This window comes from Lynx canadensis, chromosome B2 (genome assembly GCF_007474595.2).
Source record: "Lynx canadensis isolate LIC74 chromosome B2, mLynCan4.pri.v2, whole genome shotgun sequence".
In the NCBI taxonomy this organism is placed as follows: Eukaryota; Metazoa; Chordata; class Mammalia; order Carnivora; family Felidae; genus Lynx; species Lynx canadensis.
The window spans coordinates 142,972,454-142,991,196 of NC_044307.1; the positions used below are offsets into that span (position 1 = coordinate 142,972,454).

The following is an 18,743-nucleotide window of genomic DNA, read 5'->3' on the forward strand; positions in this document are numbered from 1 at the left end:
TGGACAGCAGCGCTCTACACATTTATTTGGTTGTGATCGTTTTAATCCTCCGCCCAGATTACTGTCGTGGTTTGCAGGGAGTGGGGGTATAGCAGAAACAGATTCTGGAGTTAGGCAGATCTGAGTTCAAATGTTGCATTTATTGTGCATTAGTGGTGTAACTTCAGCAAGCTTTTTGAACTTTCTTTTTTAATCTAAAAGAGAGCCCATAGTGTGTGCTGCCCAGGGTTGCCGTGAGGGCAGTGCCCTGGGACACAGCCCAGTGCTTATGGATGGGTGGTAGGGGCGATGCATAGTGGCCACTGTCATTGTCTTTGGTGATTCACGGCAGGGAGAGAGGACGAGGATCAGTGCTCTCCAGAGCTGTGCTGGTGGACCTCGGGCTCAGGGTGGGCTGGACCAGGACGGGGGCGGGGGGGAGGCGGGGGGGCGCGGGGGGCGGGGGCTGAGAATGGAGCAGAGGGTCACAGGATGAAAATGGACAAAATCCATGACGTTTTACAAAGTTGCACGTTCTGAGCATTTTCACTTATTTTCTTATGCCTGATCCTCCTAACTCTGAGTGTTTGGGGCCACTCTTCTTCGGGTGTGTAGACATAACGAAGGCAGGAGCACAGCCAGTCACGGAGCTGGGGTGGGCGCAGCGAAGGATGAAGTCATGCTTCCCCAGTTAGAGCTGAGCTTTCTCCAAACCATTCAAAAACATCGTCATTTTAAGCAAAGTACGCCACGTAGGGGCGCCTGGGTGGCTCAGTCTCTTGATACCAGCTCAGGTCACGATCTCACAGTTCATCAGGTTGAGCCCTGAGTTGGGCTCTGGGCTGACAGGCAGGATCCCGCTTGGGATTCTCTCCCTCGCGCTCTGCCCCTCCCCTGTGTTCGTTCTTGCTCACTCTCTCTCTCAAAATAAATAAATAAACTAAAAAAAAAGAATAAGCTACGCAAAAGCCCCTCAGTAAGTGTATGGGATTAATGAAAGACGAGATGCTCTATTATGAGACATTTTTTTTTAATTTTTTTTTTTCAACGTTTATTTATTTTTGGGACAGAGAGAGACAGAGCATGAACGGGGGAGGGGCAGAGAGAGAGGGAGACACAGAATCAGAAACAGGCTCCAGGCTCTGAGCCATCAGCCCAGAGCCCGACGCGGGGCTCGAACTCCCGGACCGCGAGATCGTGACCTGGCTGAAGTCGGACGCTTAACCGACTGCGCCATCCAGGCGCCCCTGAGACATTTTTTTTAAGTAACATTTTAAGAAACAGCGCATCTGTGTATTATCTGCATGGTGAATTTTTCTCCCGTCGCCCACCTTCTTTGCCAGATGGGCCAGGATGACTGTGATTTTGTTTACGACAGGGAAGAAACATCTTCTCTCACGATTACGTGTTTTGGTGCGGCGATTTCAACTACCGCATCGATCTCACTTACGAAGAAGTCTTCTATTTCGTCAAACGCCAAGACTGGAAGAAACTTCTGGAATTTGATCAGCTCCAGCTGCAGAAATCAAGTGGAAAAGTAAGTTGTGCTCTTAAAATATGCCTTAGCATATTTTACTATGGAGTAGCATCCAAGTGTCTACACCGGCGTGCGGTAAATTAAGCTCCATGAGTGGATTTAACAGTGATTCTGATGCTAAGATGTGTGGCGTGTGAAGTTAAACATGAGCGTCCATTCACACCCACTGCCTGGTCCTCCTACAATGGGCTGTGCTCAGGGTCTGTGTGTCCGCTCGGGGCGGGAGCAGCCGCCCCCCTGCAGGAGACTGGCGGGCACACGGGCCAGCCACAGGAGCAGTGGCAGCGGAAGCCCCTCCTCCAACACCAGAGCCCGTGCTCTGCGGTTAGAGGTGGGCTTGCTGTCCCTCGTCCTTCACACAAACTGAGCCCTCAGTCCTCTGTGTCCCCCCAGGGAGCAAGTGGTCGTGCTCGGCGGGAATCAGAACGGCTTCGAAGGGCCCCGTGTCAGCAGCAAGCACAGTGCTGGGTGGGGATGGAGAATGCTGATGTAGACAAGCCCACCCAGCTCGTACCCCACGCCAGCCTTGTAGGATGATAGTTCTGTTTCTCATTGGTGAACACATTAATGAATTATAACTGTATTTAATATACTTTATATACCAATTTGCGTGGGTAATCCTCAAGACCGTCCTATAAATTACGTTATTATACCCATTTTATAGACAAGAAAACTGAGGCCAAGGTGAAATGAGTCCAAGGTCACACGGTCAGTACACAGAGCCATGATGCAGTCCAAGATTGTCAAACTACAGAGCCATGTTTGTCCCCCCAAATGACCTGTGTGCAGTTTTTTAGTGACTCCTCAGGCAATGACACGATAGGAAAGATTCAGGTGTAGGATCTGTCCTCAGTTCTTCCAGGTCACACTGGCCGGCTTCCCGATGACCCAGCTGACCTTCTCCAATGCATACTGTTTGCTCATGTTGGTATCTGGTAGCTTTGTGGCAGGCTGGGCCGAGAGGGCAGGTGCACAGCCATATTCCATTTACCTTTTGAAAACGCAGCCGGTAAAATGTGTGGTGAGAGGGATTCAGGTGTCTCTTGCGGCAAGAGACAGGCATTTTTTGACGCTTTCTGTGCACTCCCCACTCAACCCTGCCAGGGCTGTGGATTGCTAAGGGAGGCCAGATGGAAAAGTAACCACGCCATACATCTCTGCAACAGTTTCTTCTCTCTGCCTCCTACCAGTGTTGTCCACACCCTTCCACAGATGCACTGAGTGAATTAGTACAGGCCGTTCTAGGGTCTTCTCACGGCACTGCGGCTGGATCCGGAGCTAAACCGAAAGAGAGTTCAGTCTCAGTTCTGTGCTTCTGTTGACCCGGTTCATTCAGTTAGCAAATATCGATGGAGACCTTGATAGCGATGGCCGGGCATCGTACTAGGTCTGGGACTGTGCGGATGGGGCACCTGTGAGCCTCGCCGCCTGCCTTCCGCAGTCTCCCCGGGAACTGGCAAGCGGACAGTGGTACATCGGGTACTTGAGGTGGGTGGGAGATCCTGTGTGGTGTGTAAGTCAGTTCAATGAGTAATCATCACTCTCTTGCTAATTAAATAGCACCCATACGTTCGGTTTGAAACATATTTGCAAATACAACGTAGATCCTGTGTCTTTTAAGGAAGAGAGCCCTTTGGTATGTGCTTTTTTATTTTTTTGTTTTTACATACGACACACAGAATCTAGGAGAACGAAGGTGGTCTTGGTCTTTTCTCCCAATAGATTTTTAAAGACTTTCATGAAGGCACCATTAATTTTGGACCTACTTACAAGTATGACGTTGGCTCGGCCGCCTACGACACAAGTGACAAATGCCGCACCCCTGCCTGGACAGATAGGGTCCTGTGGTGGAGGAAGAGGCACCCTTTTGACAGAACAGGTGCGTGGGACCTGTGCACCTTCAGAGCTGGTAGAGGGGGAATGGTCGACAACCACAGAGGGCAAGTCAGTCACAGTGATGCAGCACAGCGTTCTTTGCTATAAACAGCAACTTTCTTGGTAACCCGAAGCTACAGGAGATTCATTCCAGTTGTTGGCCCCTAAGCTTTGGAAGTTGTGCTTTGGGGAGCTCCCCTTTGGCTCTCCCCATCCCTGCATCACGGCTGTCCCTGCACACCACCCCGTCTGCCTTCTGTCCTGGGGGGGGGGGGCGAACAGGAGAGAAGTCAGTGTCCAATGTCTGTGCCTCACCCACAACATGCAGTACATCCGGCCCCTTTTGTTCAACCAAACTCTTACCTGCTTAAAGCTCCAATTCCAAATAGGACATGAGCCCGACACAGGGAAGGAGGGTTTTTTCTCAATTAGTTTTCCAGTATGTTTAGAAGTATTAACAATGGCCAGCTGGGACGGGCGGCTGATTTAGAACACCTATACCTAAAACAGCTCGGCTTTTCTGGCAAGATGGATGCAGAGATTTCAAAGCCAGGAAATCACACTGTTCAGATCGCTCTGTGGGTGTCTGTGACCTCCCCAGGGTACCGAGAGGCAGGGACCCCGTCATGGTCTTAGTCTCTGCTTCTCCTACCGTACGAAGGGCTGCAGACGCCCTGTGTTCCTGTGGCCTCTGGGGTGGAAAGCCCACAGCCGCCACTGAGTGTGTCCACTGGGGAGGAAGTAGGCAGCACTGGACGACCTATGTGGATTACCTGCCCCAGACCCCAGAGCCGCCTTGGCGTGGTTTCTGGCCCAGTGGGTTAGAGGGAACGAGTCTGAGACTGGGTGGTCTGTGACATAGACCCCCGTGGCCCAGGCTCCTCAGTCGGCTTTTCCGTATGTTGACACAATCGTGTGTTGTGTGTGGGTCTCTTGATCGTAATCCCTGCGAGTAGCCGGAGATCTCAACCTGCTAGACAACGACATAGACGCGGACAGCACGGTCAGACATTCCTGGTCTCCTGGAGCCCTCAAGTATTACGGCCGAGCGGAACTGCAAGCATCCGATCACAGGTACGGTCCTGGATGCCGCGGGGACTTTTGTGCTGGCAAAAGCAGCGTCCGCTGCTCCCCGCAGACAACGGGTGTGCTGTCCCCTTCAGAATGCGGGTGTGCAGGCATGTGGAATTCAGTAAACAACAGAGAAGAGTGTGACAGATCGCTGTGTACCCACCATCAAGAAATAATCACTGTTAGTGTTTTGTCATTGCTCATATCACAACTGACGTCATTTATGAAAATTTCAAAGATGCAGCCTATGGTACTTTGTCGTTTAAATTCCCATAAATGATGTCATTGTGCAACTTGCTTTTTTGGTCACTTAGTGCCTTTGAGATACGCTCGACAGACTGAGCCACCCAGGCGCCCCATGCCATAGGGTTTTTAAGTGTTGGATTCTGAGTTCTTAAATGCTCTGAGCAGTTGGTTTCGCCATTAAGGGTGGAACACAGCAGCCGGGTCGGTCAGCTCGGTGTGCCCCGAGACCAGTCTCCTAGAACGTCTGTAAAGAGACAGAGGAGGGCATTTGAGGGTGTGAACAGGAAGGGTTTGATCGTCCCACAGCTGCTACCAAACTTGCCTGTCAGTTTCAGCTTCTACAAGGAAGGAAATTAGGAGACAGAGTTGCTGGTGAAGTTAGTCAGCCGTTAAGTCTAAATCTTTAGTTATTCTAAATTCTCAAGAAACCTGTTGTTGCAAATACGTGCCCAGAAATGAGCCCCGGGAAATCTCCAGATATGGGACTTCCAGGTGTGCTAGTTCAGTGAGTGTCTTTAGAAGCAGTTCATCGAACTATATTTGCTGAGCAGGGTCCTGTATGCTAGGCCCTGTTCCTGGCACTGAGGATTAGCAGTGAACAAAACAGACAAGACCACATTCTCACGGAATTGTCTAGTGAGGACAGACAGCTAGTAAACAAGTGTAAGTGCTGTGAAAGGAAAAATAGTAATGGCAAGAGTCAGACAAGGGGTTGGTGCTCTTTTAAACCCAGTGTTCAGGGAAGGCCTTTCAGATATGATGACCATGGAGCCAAGGCCTGAAAGACGTGAGAGTGTGAGCCATGGGGGTGTCGGGGGGAGAGCATTCCAGGGTGAGGAGCAAGGCAGTGAACATTCAGGAATCCAGAGAATAGAGGTGGCGTAGAAAGAGTGGAGGAAGTCCTAGGAGATGGGCAAGAAACGTAGACCACGTGGAACCCCACGGGCCGCAAAAAGACGTTGGGTTTTACTCGAGCTGAGGAGTGGAGTCATCTGACGAGGTGTTGACGGGATCAGCTGAAGAGAGTCCATTGGGGCCAGGGAAGAAGCCGATGCAGCAGGCAGGGGAAGAAACAGTGCCAGTCTTGGACCAGGTGGTCATGGGTCCCCGTGGCAAGACGTGTCCGGGTTCTGGATGGATGTTGAAAGTGGCGCCCACGGGGTTGGGTGGCATGTATGTGCATGGGGGACGATTTGAGGAGGACCCCAGGGTTTGGCCTAAGCAACCGCAAGGGTGGAGTAGCCTCCACTCAGCCGGGATGCTGGGAGGTACAGATCTGGACATAATGGTTTCAGATGCGTCTTAGACTTTTATTGACTTTTCTAATTATAAAAGCAGAGTATCTCCCTTATTGACGGTTAGGGGGAAACCTACATAAACAAGCAAAGCCTCCATAGTTCTGTGTCTGCAGTGGTTTGTCATGTGTTGGCTGCGTTTTCCAGGCACGTTAGAAGATTTTACACCAAAATGTTCACCTGTGCGTGGTGTATGTTCACGTGTAGACGTGCTTTTAAGTATTTAAATGTGTATAAGAACATTGGGATTATGTTAGGCAGACTTACCATTTTGCTTTTTAACTTATTACATTAATATTTTTTAATTAAACTTTTTCTCTTGAGGGCACCTGGGTGGCTCAGTTGGTTAAGTGTCCAACTTTGATTTTAGCTCAGGTCACGATCTCGCCATTGTGAGATCCAGCCCCAGGGTCAGGCTCTGCACTGACAGTGTGGAGTCTGCTTGGGATTCTCTCTCTCCCTCTCTCTCTGCCCGTTTCCCCCAACTCGTGCACTCACTCGCGCTGTCTCTCAAAATAATAAATGTTGAAAAGAGTATTAGGAAAAATGTAATTAAAAAAATCTTTTATTTTGAGGTAACTATAGATTATAATTCCTCTGTAAGGAATAATACAGAGGCCCCATGTACCCTTCTCCCCGTGCCCGCGGTGAGAAGATACTGTCGCTCTGGAGCACGGTGTCATGACCAGGTTGGTGACACTGACACGGTCCAGATGCAGAATGTCTCCATCACCACAGGGATGCCTCATGGCGCCTTTTTACAGCCACGCTTGTCTCCCCTGCTTGGCCCCTGTCCACCGCTGCCCTTTTTCCTCCCTTTCCATAATTTTGTTATTTGTTTGTTTGAAGTTGTATTTATTTTGGGAGAGGGAGGAGAGAGCAGGAGAGGGGCAGAGGGAGGGAATCCCAAGCAGCCTCCACACTGTCAGCGCGGAGCCCGACATGGGGTTCCATCTCATGGTGGCGGGATCATGACTTGAGCCAAAATCAAGAGTCGGATACTTAACTGCCTGAGCCACCCACTTTTAGAAAACACTCACTTTGTGCATATTCCTGTGTCAGATTCTTCTCAGTCTTCTTTTTTGTTCCAGAAGCAAAAAAAAAAAAAAAAGTCTAACAATGGTGCTGTACATCTCGGGGATCATACTGATTATATATCACTTTTGCAGTGTCCCCTGGTTTTAAAGGTCACCACCATATGATCTACGATTTTGTCTTATGTTTTGTTTCCTCTCGATGCTGTATTCTATATATACATATATTTTTTTAGTAAAGTTTATTTTGAGAGAGAGTGTGCATGCGTGCATGCCAGCAGGGGAGGGGCAGTGAGAAAGGGGAGAGAGAGGATCCCAAACAGGCTCCACGCTGTCAGCCCGGAGCCAGACTCAAGGCTCAAACTCACGAATCATGAGTCGATGCCATATTATAAATGTCTTCAATAAGGTTGCATGATCTTCATAATAGAGGATTTTCTACATTTTTGTAGAGAGTAAACCCATCCTCCATCACAATTACAATAACAGTTGTTTTGGGGCGCCTGGATGGCTCAGTCGGTTGAGCATCTGACTTCGGCTCAGGTCATGATCTCACAGTTCGTGAGTTCGAGACCCACGTCAGGCTCTGTGCTGACAGCTCAGAGCCTGGAGCCTGCTTTGGATTCTGTGTCTCCCTCTCTCTCTTCCCCTCCCCTGCTCACACTCTCTTTCTCTCAAAAATAAACATTAAAAATAAATCTTTAAAAAACCCTAATTTTTCAAAAAGATTAATAATAACAATTACATTATTTCCTGCCAATCTGTTTTCTTGTGTGTGTCCACTAGACTTCTCCAACATCATTCTTACTAGTTGTATAAGACATTATCATACGGCTGCACCATAACGTGTTTCGCCGTCACGGAACAGTTAGATTATTTCCCCTTTTCCTTTTCCCTCCCATCAACAGTCATGATCAACCTTGTATATAAATCTTTGTCTGAATCCCTGGTCATTTTCTTAGAACAGAGTCCTAGAATTGAAATTAGTAGGTCAAAAGAGATGAACATTTTTGAGATTCTTCACATCAGTTGCCAAGTCACCCTCCAAAAAGCTTGAATTCCCTAGCAAAGGGAGAATTCTCACCTCCCACCGTCCTCGGCAGTACTGGTGAAAACCACGTAAAAAATCTTTGCTAGTGGCTGGCGCTGTTTTCTCTAAATCGCCCGTAGGTAAAAATGCCAAGACAACGCTAGGATTGGGCAGAGATAGAGTCTGAAACCCTAGGACAGCACAGTGCTGTGCTGGGGCCACACTCACGGGGTGTTGATGTTCCCTGTTGACAGTGGAGCTGTGGGGGTAGGAGCTGCTCAGCTCGCTAACCGGTACCTATCTTCCCTTCACGTCTAACGCAGACCCGTGCTGGCGATCGTGGAGGTGGAAGTGCAAGAAGTCGATGTGGGTGCTCGGGAGAGGGTGTTCCAGGAAGTGTCCTCTTTCCAGGGCCCCCTGGATGCTACCGTCATAGTCAACCTTCAGTCACCAACCGTAGAAGAGAAAAACGAGTTTCCTGAGGATGTGCGCACAGAACTCATGCAGACATTGGGCAATTATGGGACCATTGTTCTTGTCCGGTAAGTACTGCCCTGGCTGGCACGGGGTCCCACGTGCACGTCACGTACATGCCAGCCCCGTTGAGTCGCCATGTTGCACTTGGCATTGACTTGGCTCAACTTTTATTCCAGGGTCAACCAAGGGCAGATGCTGGTGACTTTTGCAGACAGTCACTCAGCTCTCAGCGTCCTGGACGTGGACGGTATGAAGGTGAGTTGTGCGTGGTCAGCTGTGCCGCGGGGGCTGCTTACTCCCCAGGGTTTTCTTGTGCTTTTGCGTGGCCATGGCATCTCCTCACCGTGTCTCTAGATGTGGGTGCTGCATGAGCTAGTACTCTTCCTTCCAGTATCTATTTCTGGTGAGCGATCTGATGTCCATCCCTGGCCACTTGCAGAATTTGGGAGAAAGAGCAAGTTCTTAAGCACGGATCCCGCTGAGTCACCAGGTCTGTCTTAGCTCGCACCTGCACGTGGGAGAGCGTTGCAATCCTTCTCCCCACGTAGTTCGGAATATGCCGCGTACAGGTGGTTTCCATTTTGGTAATATCCTGGTTTGACGTTCACATGGAATGAAAAGCCAAAGATGATAATTCCACTTTTATTTAGACCATATGTGAGCCGTGCTGATCTTCCCTGAGGTCTAGACCCTCGATTTTTCTTGGTAAAACAGGAGGGTCGGCCTGCTCCTGATGCCCGAGTTTGAGCAAGGAAAAGTTTGAAAGGAAAGAGAGTTCTGACGTCTCCGTTCACTCTCGGCTGGTCGCCCTGTCCTCACAGGTGAAGGGCAGAGCAGTGAAGATCAGACCAAAGACCAAGGACTGGCTGAAGGGTTGGCAGGAGGAGATCATCCGAAAGCGGGATAGCATGGCCTCCGTGTCTCCAACCGCCAATTCCTGTTTGCTGGAGGAGAACTTTGACTTCACCAGCTTGGACTATGAGTCAGAGGGTGAGTATGGTCCCTGCAAGACTTCTTTGGTGACTATGGCGAGGCGGGCAGGCCAGACGTTCCGGCAGCCAGCATGAGATTTTCAGGACCCCCTTCTAACGCCCTGTCCGTAAAGGTTACCGAGGGTCCTTGAAGTGCAAGCGTGCTCGCCCACGTGGCAAGCTGGGCCGTGTGCGTGTCTAGGGGTGATGCGGGAACTGGTAGCTGAGACCCACGGCCATCCCGAATTACACTGAAAACGGTGGCTTTGAGGCTGTCAGCGCTGTGGCCTCGGTCCCGTGTCCCGGTGTGAATGGAATCGGGGTCCCGTACCTGCTGACCCGGGCCTGGGGCAGGCGTCCTGATGCTGAGCCACAAGCCCGGATGTTGAAACAGACCCACTGCCGAGAGACTGTGCCAGTCACCCTAATTGTGTGCTGTGACGTTTCCTTCCCCAAGGGGACATTCTTGAAGATGACGAAGACTACTTGGTGGATGAGCTAAGTCAGTCTGTGGTCTCAGATGGTGAGACGGCAGGGGACTACCTTTCCGAAGCCCCCAGCTGCACAGCAGCGGTGCCTGCCGACACGTCACCTGCACTCACTAAAAAGACGCGGCACCCGACCTACAAAGGTAGCTTGGCCCTGGCATTGAGTTCGTTCTTTCCCTCAGCAGCAGGGCATTGAACGATGCCACCAATCAAGTGCCCACACCCACGAAAGGGCTAAAACAAACAAACAGGTCATAGCAAGTGGTGGAAACTGGGCCCTGGGCCTGTATCCAGCTACCACCACACTGATTTTCTCTAGTGCTTTTTATTTTTATTTTAATTTAATTTAATTTAATTTAATTTAATTTTATTTTATTATTTTATTTTATTTTATTTTATTTTATTTTATTTTATTTTATTTTATTTTAATTTTATTTATTTTTTTACAACTGGTACCCTTATAACACACCAGATTCATGTTAATTCCCGTTTCCTCTGTATGTTTAAATGGCCACAGCTCTAAACTGGTTTTACATTTGTAATTTCGTTTCTCCTCTCCAAAACTTTTCTGTTTCAATCCCGTAAGAGACATAGGCATTTCTTTTTACTGAAATATAATTGACCGCAAAGAAAGTATAGTTGACAGATGACGTTATATTCGTTTCGGGCGAACAACATGGTGACTCAGTAATTCCGTACATTCCGCAATAGTTGCCACAGTGAGTGCAGTTACCGTCTGTCACTGTGTGTTAAAGCAATGTTATTGACTATACTCCCTATGCTATACTTCTCATCTCTGTGACTGACTTATTTTATAAGCGGAAGTTTGTACCTCTTAATCCCCTTCACCTATTTCGCCCGTTCCCCACCCCCCCACCCCCACTGCCGAGTCAATCACTGGTTTCATAATGTATGAGTCAGTTTCTGGGGGGTTTTCTTTTGCTGTTGTTTGCCTGTTTTGTCTTTTAGATTCCACATATAAGTGAAATCATATGGTATTTGTCTTTCTATGTGTGATTTATTTCACTTAGCGAGATGCTCTCTAGGTCCGTACAGTATCTAGGTCCTGAGTGCTGGTGTGTGGTTACACTTATATAATATGTTATTGCACACTAACACGATAATTAGCATCATTCTGTCATTTTAGACTGAAGCAGAGAGGGACTGGAAGTCCTCCAGATTGAACTGCAAAGCCCTAGGTTATATAGTGTAATGGCCCTTTTGAGTAAGTTTAAAAACCCTCTGGTGTTACGTGAGCTGGGAAGTAGGGTAGTTCATGCTCCAGCCTCAGACTGTCAGGAGTATCACCCACGGCCACAAGTGCCTTCTAGCTGTCGGTCACTGTACCTCCCGCACTGGAGGACCACTGTGCCCGGTGGGTCCAGGACCCTAGCAGGTGTCAGGCCCCTGTAAGCTGGGACTGAGAGTACAGAACGGGGTGAAAGTGAATTGAGATGCCTCCCAGGGAAGATAATTTGCCAAGAGAGGTGCAGACACCCCAAAGCCCCTTTGATTGTACAGTAGCCCCAAAGTTGGTTAGTAGCCTGCCGGCATTGAACCATCAGAAGCTTTTAAACTTCCAGGCTGCTGAGCCCCATCAAGGAGCTGTGGATTTGGCAGGGGTGGGCTGGGACCCTGGAAATCTGGCATCTCATCAAGCTCCCCGGGTGACTGAGCACACAGCTGGGTTTGCGGTCTGCTGCTCAATACGGAGGCAGCAGACTTTGTCCATGCATCGAGGTGGTTCTATGCACCCCACATCCGGAGGGCTCCTGCCCTGGAGCCAAAGTGGCTGAAGGGATGTGCTCTTCAGACAGGAAATGGTCCCTTTCTTCAGGGGTGGCCGTCATTTAGGAAGCCTCCCAAGGGGAGGGCATGTATGAGCATAAAGGCCTCTTTGAATGAAAAATTAGCAGAGCAGGGGAGCCTGGGAGGCTCAGTCAGTTAAGCGTCCAACTTCAGCTCAGGTCGTGATTCCACAGTTCATGAATTCAAGCCTCGCGTTGGGCTCTGTGCTGACAGCTCAGAGCCTGGAGCCTCCTTTGGATGTTGTGTCTCCCTCTCTCTCGGCCCCTCTCCTGCTCATGCTCTGTCTCTGTCTCTCAAAAATAAATAAGCATTTAAAAAATATAAAAAAAAATTAGAGCAGCATGGCGCCTTGTGGGCATCGAGAGGGCCTGTCCTCAACACTGTGGGTGATCAGGCATTCCCATCAGAAGGAGAAACCCTGCTTCTCCCCAGCACCAACCTCAAACAGCCATGAGTTTGAGCTGTTGGAAATGTGAGGGGTGGAATGTCTAGGCCAAAATGAAGTTAACTGGGCTGTGTTGTAGTGTGGGAAAGAAGATCTGAAAGTGTCCTGAACTTATGTTAATAAATATATATGTAATAAAACCAAAGCAGTCACCTCCTCACGCCCCTCCTAGTCTTCAAAGGTTATTTGCAGGACAGGCCAGGAGGGTGAACGCCTGTGAGGTAGCTGGCGGCGGGCTATGGGACTTGGAACATGATGGGTGAGCAGGGATTCTCCGTACGAGGAGCTCATCACAGGATGGCAGAGAGCGTGGTCAGCTTCCCAAACAGCTGTCCTGTGTTCGAGTGAGGCATTAAAACCGAGGGGCTCTGGTCTTCCGATGGTCTCCTCTACTCTGTGTGAGAGCCTTCTTTGTTTTTTCAGAAGGAAACACACCTACACTTGGAAATATTTCCGTGTCCCTCATGTCTGGACGAGAAGTCTTGTCCACGGTTCCTATCTCATGTTCCACTCAGGCATTGGGTGGCCCTCCCTCCCCTGCCCCTCGCGCCAGCAGAGAGGGGTCCCCTGTCCTCGGGAGGCCCTCCTGCACAATCAGCTCGGCACAGACCCGAGTCTGAGCCCCGACTCCCCTCACCCGCATTCCGCCGTGTCCTCCAGATGATGCTGACCTGGCGGAGCTCACGCAGGAGCTGGAAGCAGTCGGGGATTTCCGCCACCGTTCTCCAAGCAGGTCTCTGTCGGTTCCCACTAGGCCTCGGCCACCTCACCCACCGCAGAGACCCCCCCCTCCAAGTAAGACTTTGCTGCTTTCGGCTTACACCGTGCCTGCTGGGAATAACCGCCTGTGGCCTGCTACTCAGCACCTCCCTCTGAGTCCGCTGCTGCCTCACCCGGGTCCCCAGCGCCTTCCCCGCCTCAGGCTCCTTTCTGTCTTGGTGTCAGAGATGGTCGTGTTTCTCGTGGGAAACTATGTGAATCTTTGACAGAGCTGTTCACTCTCCTGTAGCTGCGGTTCGCTTTAAGGCACTTTCTGTTTGAGACAGTAGAGAATGGAAAGTTGAGGCGACTGCTGAGCGAGGACCTTCCAGCACCTTCCTCCCCACTCCTGCAGAAGCGGCCTTCTGTCCGCGCCTGCTGCCCGCCCTCTCCCTGCTTCCCAGGGTTCCAGTAAGCCCAGACGCCCAACACTCCAGGCGACCTCAGGGCCGCCTCAAACCGGGCGTCCTGTCTTCTGCAGGCCCAGGCCTGTGGCCTCCAGCATCCGGCCACCTGAGGACAGGCCCTTCCCCGTGAGCCCCAGGAAAGTGCACCTCTTCCTGCTACCCAGAACCAGTGCTTGGCCCTCAAGCTTTTCCTCAACAACCTGCAAAGATATTTGTGATGTGCTTTTGAGCACTTTCTGTTTTACCTCTACTGTTTACTTCTCTCCTCACCCCAAACGTGTCACAGTCAGACACAGGGATTTTCCTCAGGCTTTACTTTCCATTTAGGTTTACCTTGGCTTACGTCACAAGAGTGATGGATGGTGAGCCAGAAGCACATGACTTTTTATGTGTATTCTTTTCTTTTCTGAGTTAACACTCAGAGAATAAAATACTACATAAATAAGATTTAGGTCATATTGTGGAAATTTTGCCAAAATAGATAAATACAGAACTTTTAAAAATTCACTTGGCCGTCTACAGATAACAATTGTTAATCACAACGTTTCCAGCCTTTTTCTAAATATATGTATCTATACCTACATACAGTTATTTATTTTTTTACAAAATTGGCGGCCATTTTTTTGTCTTTCGTCTAATGTCTATGTCATTGAACATTCTAAAACATGATTTCTGAATGACCATAAGTGCGATTTAATGCATTTATTCCTCTGCTTTGGTTTTTTGTTTTTGGTTTTTAGATTTTTGTCCACAAACCACTTTTGAAACTGAGTCCTAATAACTGCAGTGTGTTTTAAACCACTTAAAAATGAATTGGCTTTTAAATCCGATTTGAATCCCAACCCCCCCGCCAGGATGTTAGATTAAAATTTGTGTTCAAATAATATTTCTCCAGAGGATAGTCACAAACTGCTTGAGAATCAAAGGAGAAAGTTAGTATCGACTCTGCGAATGCCCACCGGCCCCCCGGGCTCGGACCCTACGAACGTGTGTGGTTGGCCTGGCTCCCAGCTCGCTGGGACGTGGCTCCAGAGCAGCCAGTGACCTCGCTGAGATGGGGACTCTGCCTGGTTGGTTTTCACAGCTGGTTTAATGGTGAAAAAGTCGGCTTCGGACGTGTCCATCTCCTCTGGCACCCACGGGCAGTACTCGATTTTGCAGACGGCAAAACTTCTGCCAGGAGCGCCCCAGCACGCAGTGAGTTCTTTCAGGTTCTGCTCAAAGCAAAGTGGGCCAGCGTTCCCAACCCCAGGGGTCTGCGCCGTGGCTCACCTCCAGCCCCTGAGATCAGGCAGGATCACCTCTTCAGTGAATATATAGACTAGTATCTCTTTACCCTCTGCCTGACAGCTCTTTCCCAAACCCATAGTTTAGGTCTTTTACAGGGTTTTCATATGGTTGTAAGAGGGCTAGAGAGAAAATCACGTTTGACGAAAAAAAATCCCACGTGTCCCTGTGTGGTGGGACTGTTCCCAGACCCCTCTGCTTCTCTCCCTTCCGAGGCTTGACTTGGACCTTGGTGTGTGTAGACAAGTGCTTGATAGAAGGCAAAATAGGAGAAATTCTGATCAGCTGTCTTGAGAGAAGAGGTAATGGGGCCTCAATTTCGCGGTAAGGGAATGCTAGTGATAACAACAGGGAGGATTGTAGAGGTGGAAAGTTCCAGAAGATGGCAGTGAGCTGCGTAGGAAGACAGTAGGTGGAGGTCAGAGGAATAGAGCATGGGAGGTGAAGCCGGGGTGCTGGGTGGAGGCAGGCTGTGCCAGGAGGGTGCGGCGGCTGGGCCAGACGTCCCGTGTGATGGCAGGGGAGGGAACGAACAGCTAGGCCTCAGCAGTTGATGGTAGTGAAGGCAGGCCGTCAGTGGCAACCCAGAGGTTTGGGTGAAGAGGCAGAAAGGGCACTTTTGAGAAAACGTGGAAGGTGTGTCAAGAATTGTGCTGAGCTGCCGAAAAAGTGGCCTCTGATGATGCTTTCTGGCTTTTACCTGGTTAGCAAAGCAGAAGGTGGTTTAGCCGCATTGCCAAGACCTGTAACCATCCGGTTGGGGACAGGAGGTCAGGTCTCAGTATTACTGCATTCATCTCAGAGTACTCCGGGGGGACAGAGGCTTGAGGGATGCAGTCTGGATCGGAGTTTGCGTCTTAACCACCATCTGACGGAGCCCCTTGCATCACACGCTTGTGAACAGATCAGCAGGCAGGGATCAGACCAGGTGAGTCTGTTTGCCTGCCTGTGTTAACATTGCTTTTCTTCTTGACTCTGTCCTGAAGCCCAAAGCCAGGACGGGGATAAGTAAACCCTACAATGTCAAGCAGATCAAAACTACCAATGCCCAGGAGGCAGAAGCAGCCATCCGATGTCTTCTGGAAGCGAGAGGGGGTGAGTGGTCCGCTGGGGTTCTGCTTCTGGTCTTTTCTTTGCCTCTTCCTACTAGAAGGGACCTAGAAGAGAAAGTAATTTCCTTCTTTCTGGAGGCAGTATTAAATGGAAACACCCTTTAGCAACATTTGATAAAACTGAACTGCTAAATTTTATCCATTTAAAATTATTACTATCCATTTAAAATTATCCATTTAAAATTATGTATTTATTTATTTGGTTTATTATTTATTTGGTTTCAGCTCAGGTCATGATCCCAGGGTCATGGGATCGGGCCCATGTCAGGCTCTGCACTGAGCATGGAGGCTGCTTGGGATTCTCTCTGTCTCCTTCTGCCCTCTCCCCTGCTGGTGTTTTCTCTCTCAAGTAACAATAATAATAATAAATAATTGTACAGATGTAACCAACCACCCACATGACCATCAACTGATGAGTGGGTAAGATGTAGTGTAACCATATAGTGGAATATTATTCAGCCTTAAAAAGCACTCATACAGGGGCGCCTGGGTGGCTCAGTCGGTTGGGTGGCCGACCGGCTCAGGTCATGATCTTGCAGTCTGTGGGTTCGAGCCCCGCGTCGGGCTCCATGCTGACAGCTTGGAGCCTGGAGCCTGCTTCGAATTGTGTCTCCCTCTCTCTCTGCTCCTTCCCCATTCGCATTCTGTCTCTCTCTCTCTTTCAAAAATGAATAAATGTTTAAAAAAATTGTAGAAAAAAGCACTCATAGATATGCTTTATCATGGGTACATCTTAATATTATGCTGAGGGGAAGAAGCTAAACACAAAAGGCTTTATATTGTATGATTCCATTTATACAAAGTGTCCAGAATAGGCAAATCTACTCAGACAGAAACATACTAGTTGTTTCCAGGGGCTGGGGGGGGGAGAAAGGGGGGGGGGCAACTGCTAATGGGGACAGGGTTCCTTTTTGCGGTAATGAGAATATTCTGGAAAGATAGTGGTGGTAGTTGTACAATTCTAGGAATACACTTAAAAAACCACTAAACTGTGTTCTTAAAAAGGATGAATTTCATGGCATGTGAATTATATCTCAGTAAAGCTACTTTTTTTTTTTAACGGTTTTTTGTTTTTTTGTTTGTTTTGTTTTGAGAGAGAGGAAGGGGCAGAGAAAGAGGGAGACAGAGGATCCGAAGTAGGCTCTGTGCTGAGAGCAGAGCCCAGTGCAGGGCTCGAACCCACGAACTGTGAGATCATGACTTGTGCTGAAGTTGGATGCTTAACTGACTGAGCCACCTGGGCACCCCAATAAAGCTTTTTAAAGAAGTTTTTTTATGAATGTGGTGGTTAGGAGAGGTTTGAGGTTCGAAATCTACCCAGGATCCCAACTTGACATTTCCTTGGTCGTGGGCCCTGCAGAGATTTTGAGAAGTTTCAGATTACCTCCCCTGAGAGAAACACACGTACACATAAAACTTTGTGTATAATGCCTGGGCCTCACTGATCCCCCCCGTGAAGACCAATCCGTGTCGAGAAGGCGAACACGAGAAGCCGGGGGCTAAACCTAGCTGGTTGGTCCTGACATCCCCCCAAAGATGTTGCTGTGGTTGTTTTTAGAACAAGAAGGAAACACATCACCTGAGTAAATTAGCATTAGCGTGTAGCAGACCGTCTGGCTATTAAATCATGCCGCGCACTGCCCTGTCCTGCCCGCGTCACCATCCATACGACCGTATGTTTCAGGCATCCCAGGAGAAGCCGTAAATGCCACAGCCCTGAGGAACCAAGGGACTTCCAAACCAGAGCCCCCAGTAGCGGTGGCCCCGCTCCTTCCCCGTCGGCCTGCACCCAGGGTTCCTGCCATCAAGAAGCCAACCTTGAGGAGGACCGGAAAGGTAAGAACCCGGAGCGAAGTCCCTTACTCCCGCGTAGCTCCAGTGTCTGCTTAGAGGATTCCCAGACACGGCCCCGTCCGTGAGAAACTGCTTGGCCGTCGCTTCCTCCTTCATATCCCCGCCGCGTCGTTGGCTCTAGCCGAGCAGAAAAGCCAGGAATCTGTCACTGCCATGGAGCGGCTTGGAGGTGTCGCGCCTCCCAAACGTTCCGCCTGAGCCCCCAGATGGAGCCGCCGTGGGATGCGCTTCTCCAAGTGCTCCTGTGTTTCCCGCTCGTGTATATCTGGTCGCACCGTACACACTTGATTTGCGCCAGAAAACCGACAGGGGGTTCCTGGATTAGCGGTGTCGACGAGCTCGTGGGCGGCTCGGACGCTGGGGCTTCGACGGCTTCTCTTGCCACTTTTCTTGCAGATTGTTTTTTGCTCTCGCTCTCAAGCTTCTCAGCCTCGCTTGCTGCTTCAAAGACATGAGTTTGTCAGGACAGTCGCAGCCCAAAGACTGGCACCTGTAGAGACATCTGGATCTTCCGTTTGATCCCACTGTTCTAGTAACGGGACCCTCGGTAATCCCTTGGCTGGTCATTACAGGGTGACCGCTGCTTTTCCACCTGTGGAAAGTGTGCGTTGTGGCTTTGACGCTTGCTCTGTGTGTCCAGCATCCGTCTGCCTCCCCATCTGCGAGTCACACGTGTCCATCTGCCGGGCCTCCTTAGGGAGCAGACCTCTTTCCTCCTCCTCCTTTCCCCTGTCCCTGTTCTGTCTTGTCTCTAGGAAGCCAGGGCAGAAATGGATTCATTTTCTCAGGCCACTGCACAGGGCTTACAGTAAAAGGCCGGTGGAGAAGGGGTGGTTTTTGCAGTTTGTTTTCTAGAGAGCCAGAGGACGTGCTGATGCTGACGGTACAAACGGCCCCCGCAGTACGGAAGCTTCCTTTGGCTGCGTGCAGTTCTGCGATCGTTTTGAATTGGGGCCAAGGAAGTGACACTCCCGTGCGAAAATTTCCATCTTCTGTATTTAAAAATCAAAGGCTTGGGGCGCCTGGGTGGTTCAGTCGGTTAAGCATCTGACTTCGGCTCAGGTCAC

General features: G+C 49.7%; 1 protein-coding gene across 5 annotated transcripts in view; it reads left to right on the forward strand.

The window, feature by feature from the left end:
- Window positions 1-18,743, forward strand: part of SYNJ2 (synaptojanin 2) — a 103,187-nt gene that overhangs the window by 82,674 nt on the left and 1,770 nt on the right. For 2 of the 5 annotated variants that reach the window (XM_030316684.1, XM_030316688.1), the window contains 11 exons: window positions 1,358-1,516; window positions 3,239-3,395; window positions 4,348-4,465; window positions 8,391-8,609; window positions 8,721-8,799; window positions 9,366-9,534; window positions 9,973-10,146; window positions 12,918-13,052; window positions 14,508-14,620; window positions 15,697-15,805; window positions 17,507-17,658. In XM_030316684.1, the coding sequence (XP_030172544.1) occupies window positions 1,358-1,516; window positions 3,239-3,395; window positions 4,348-4,465; window positions 8,391-8,609; window positions 8,721-8,799; window positions 9,366-9,534; window positions 9,973-10,146; window positions 12,918-13,052; window positions 14,508-14,620; window positions 15,697-15,805; window positions 17,507-17,658 (1,584 nt within the window). Of the gene's footprint in view, window positions 1-1,357; window positions 1,517-3,238; window positions 3,396-4,347; window positions 4,466-8,390; window positions 8,610-8,720; window positions 8,800-9,365; window positions 9,535-9,972; window positions 10,147-12,917; window positions 13,053-14,507; window positions 14,621-15,696; window positions 15,806-17,506; window positions 17,659-18,072; window positions 18,224-18,743 lie in introns of all 5 variants that reach the window. The other 3 variants (XM_030316689.1, XM_030316690.1, XM_030316685.1) reach the window with 3 other exon arrangements.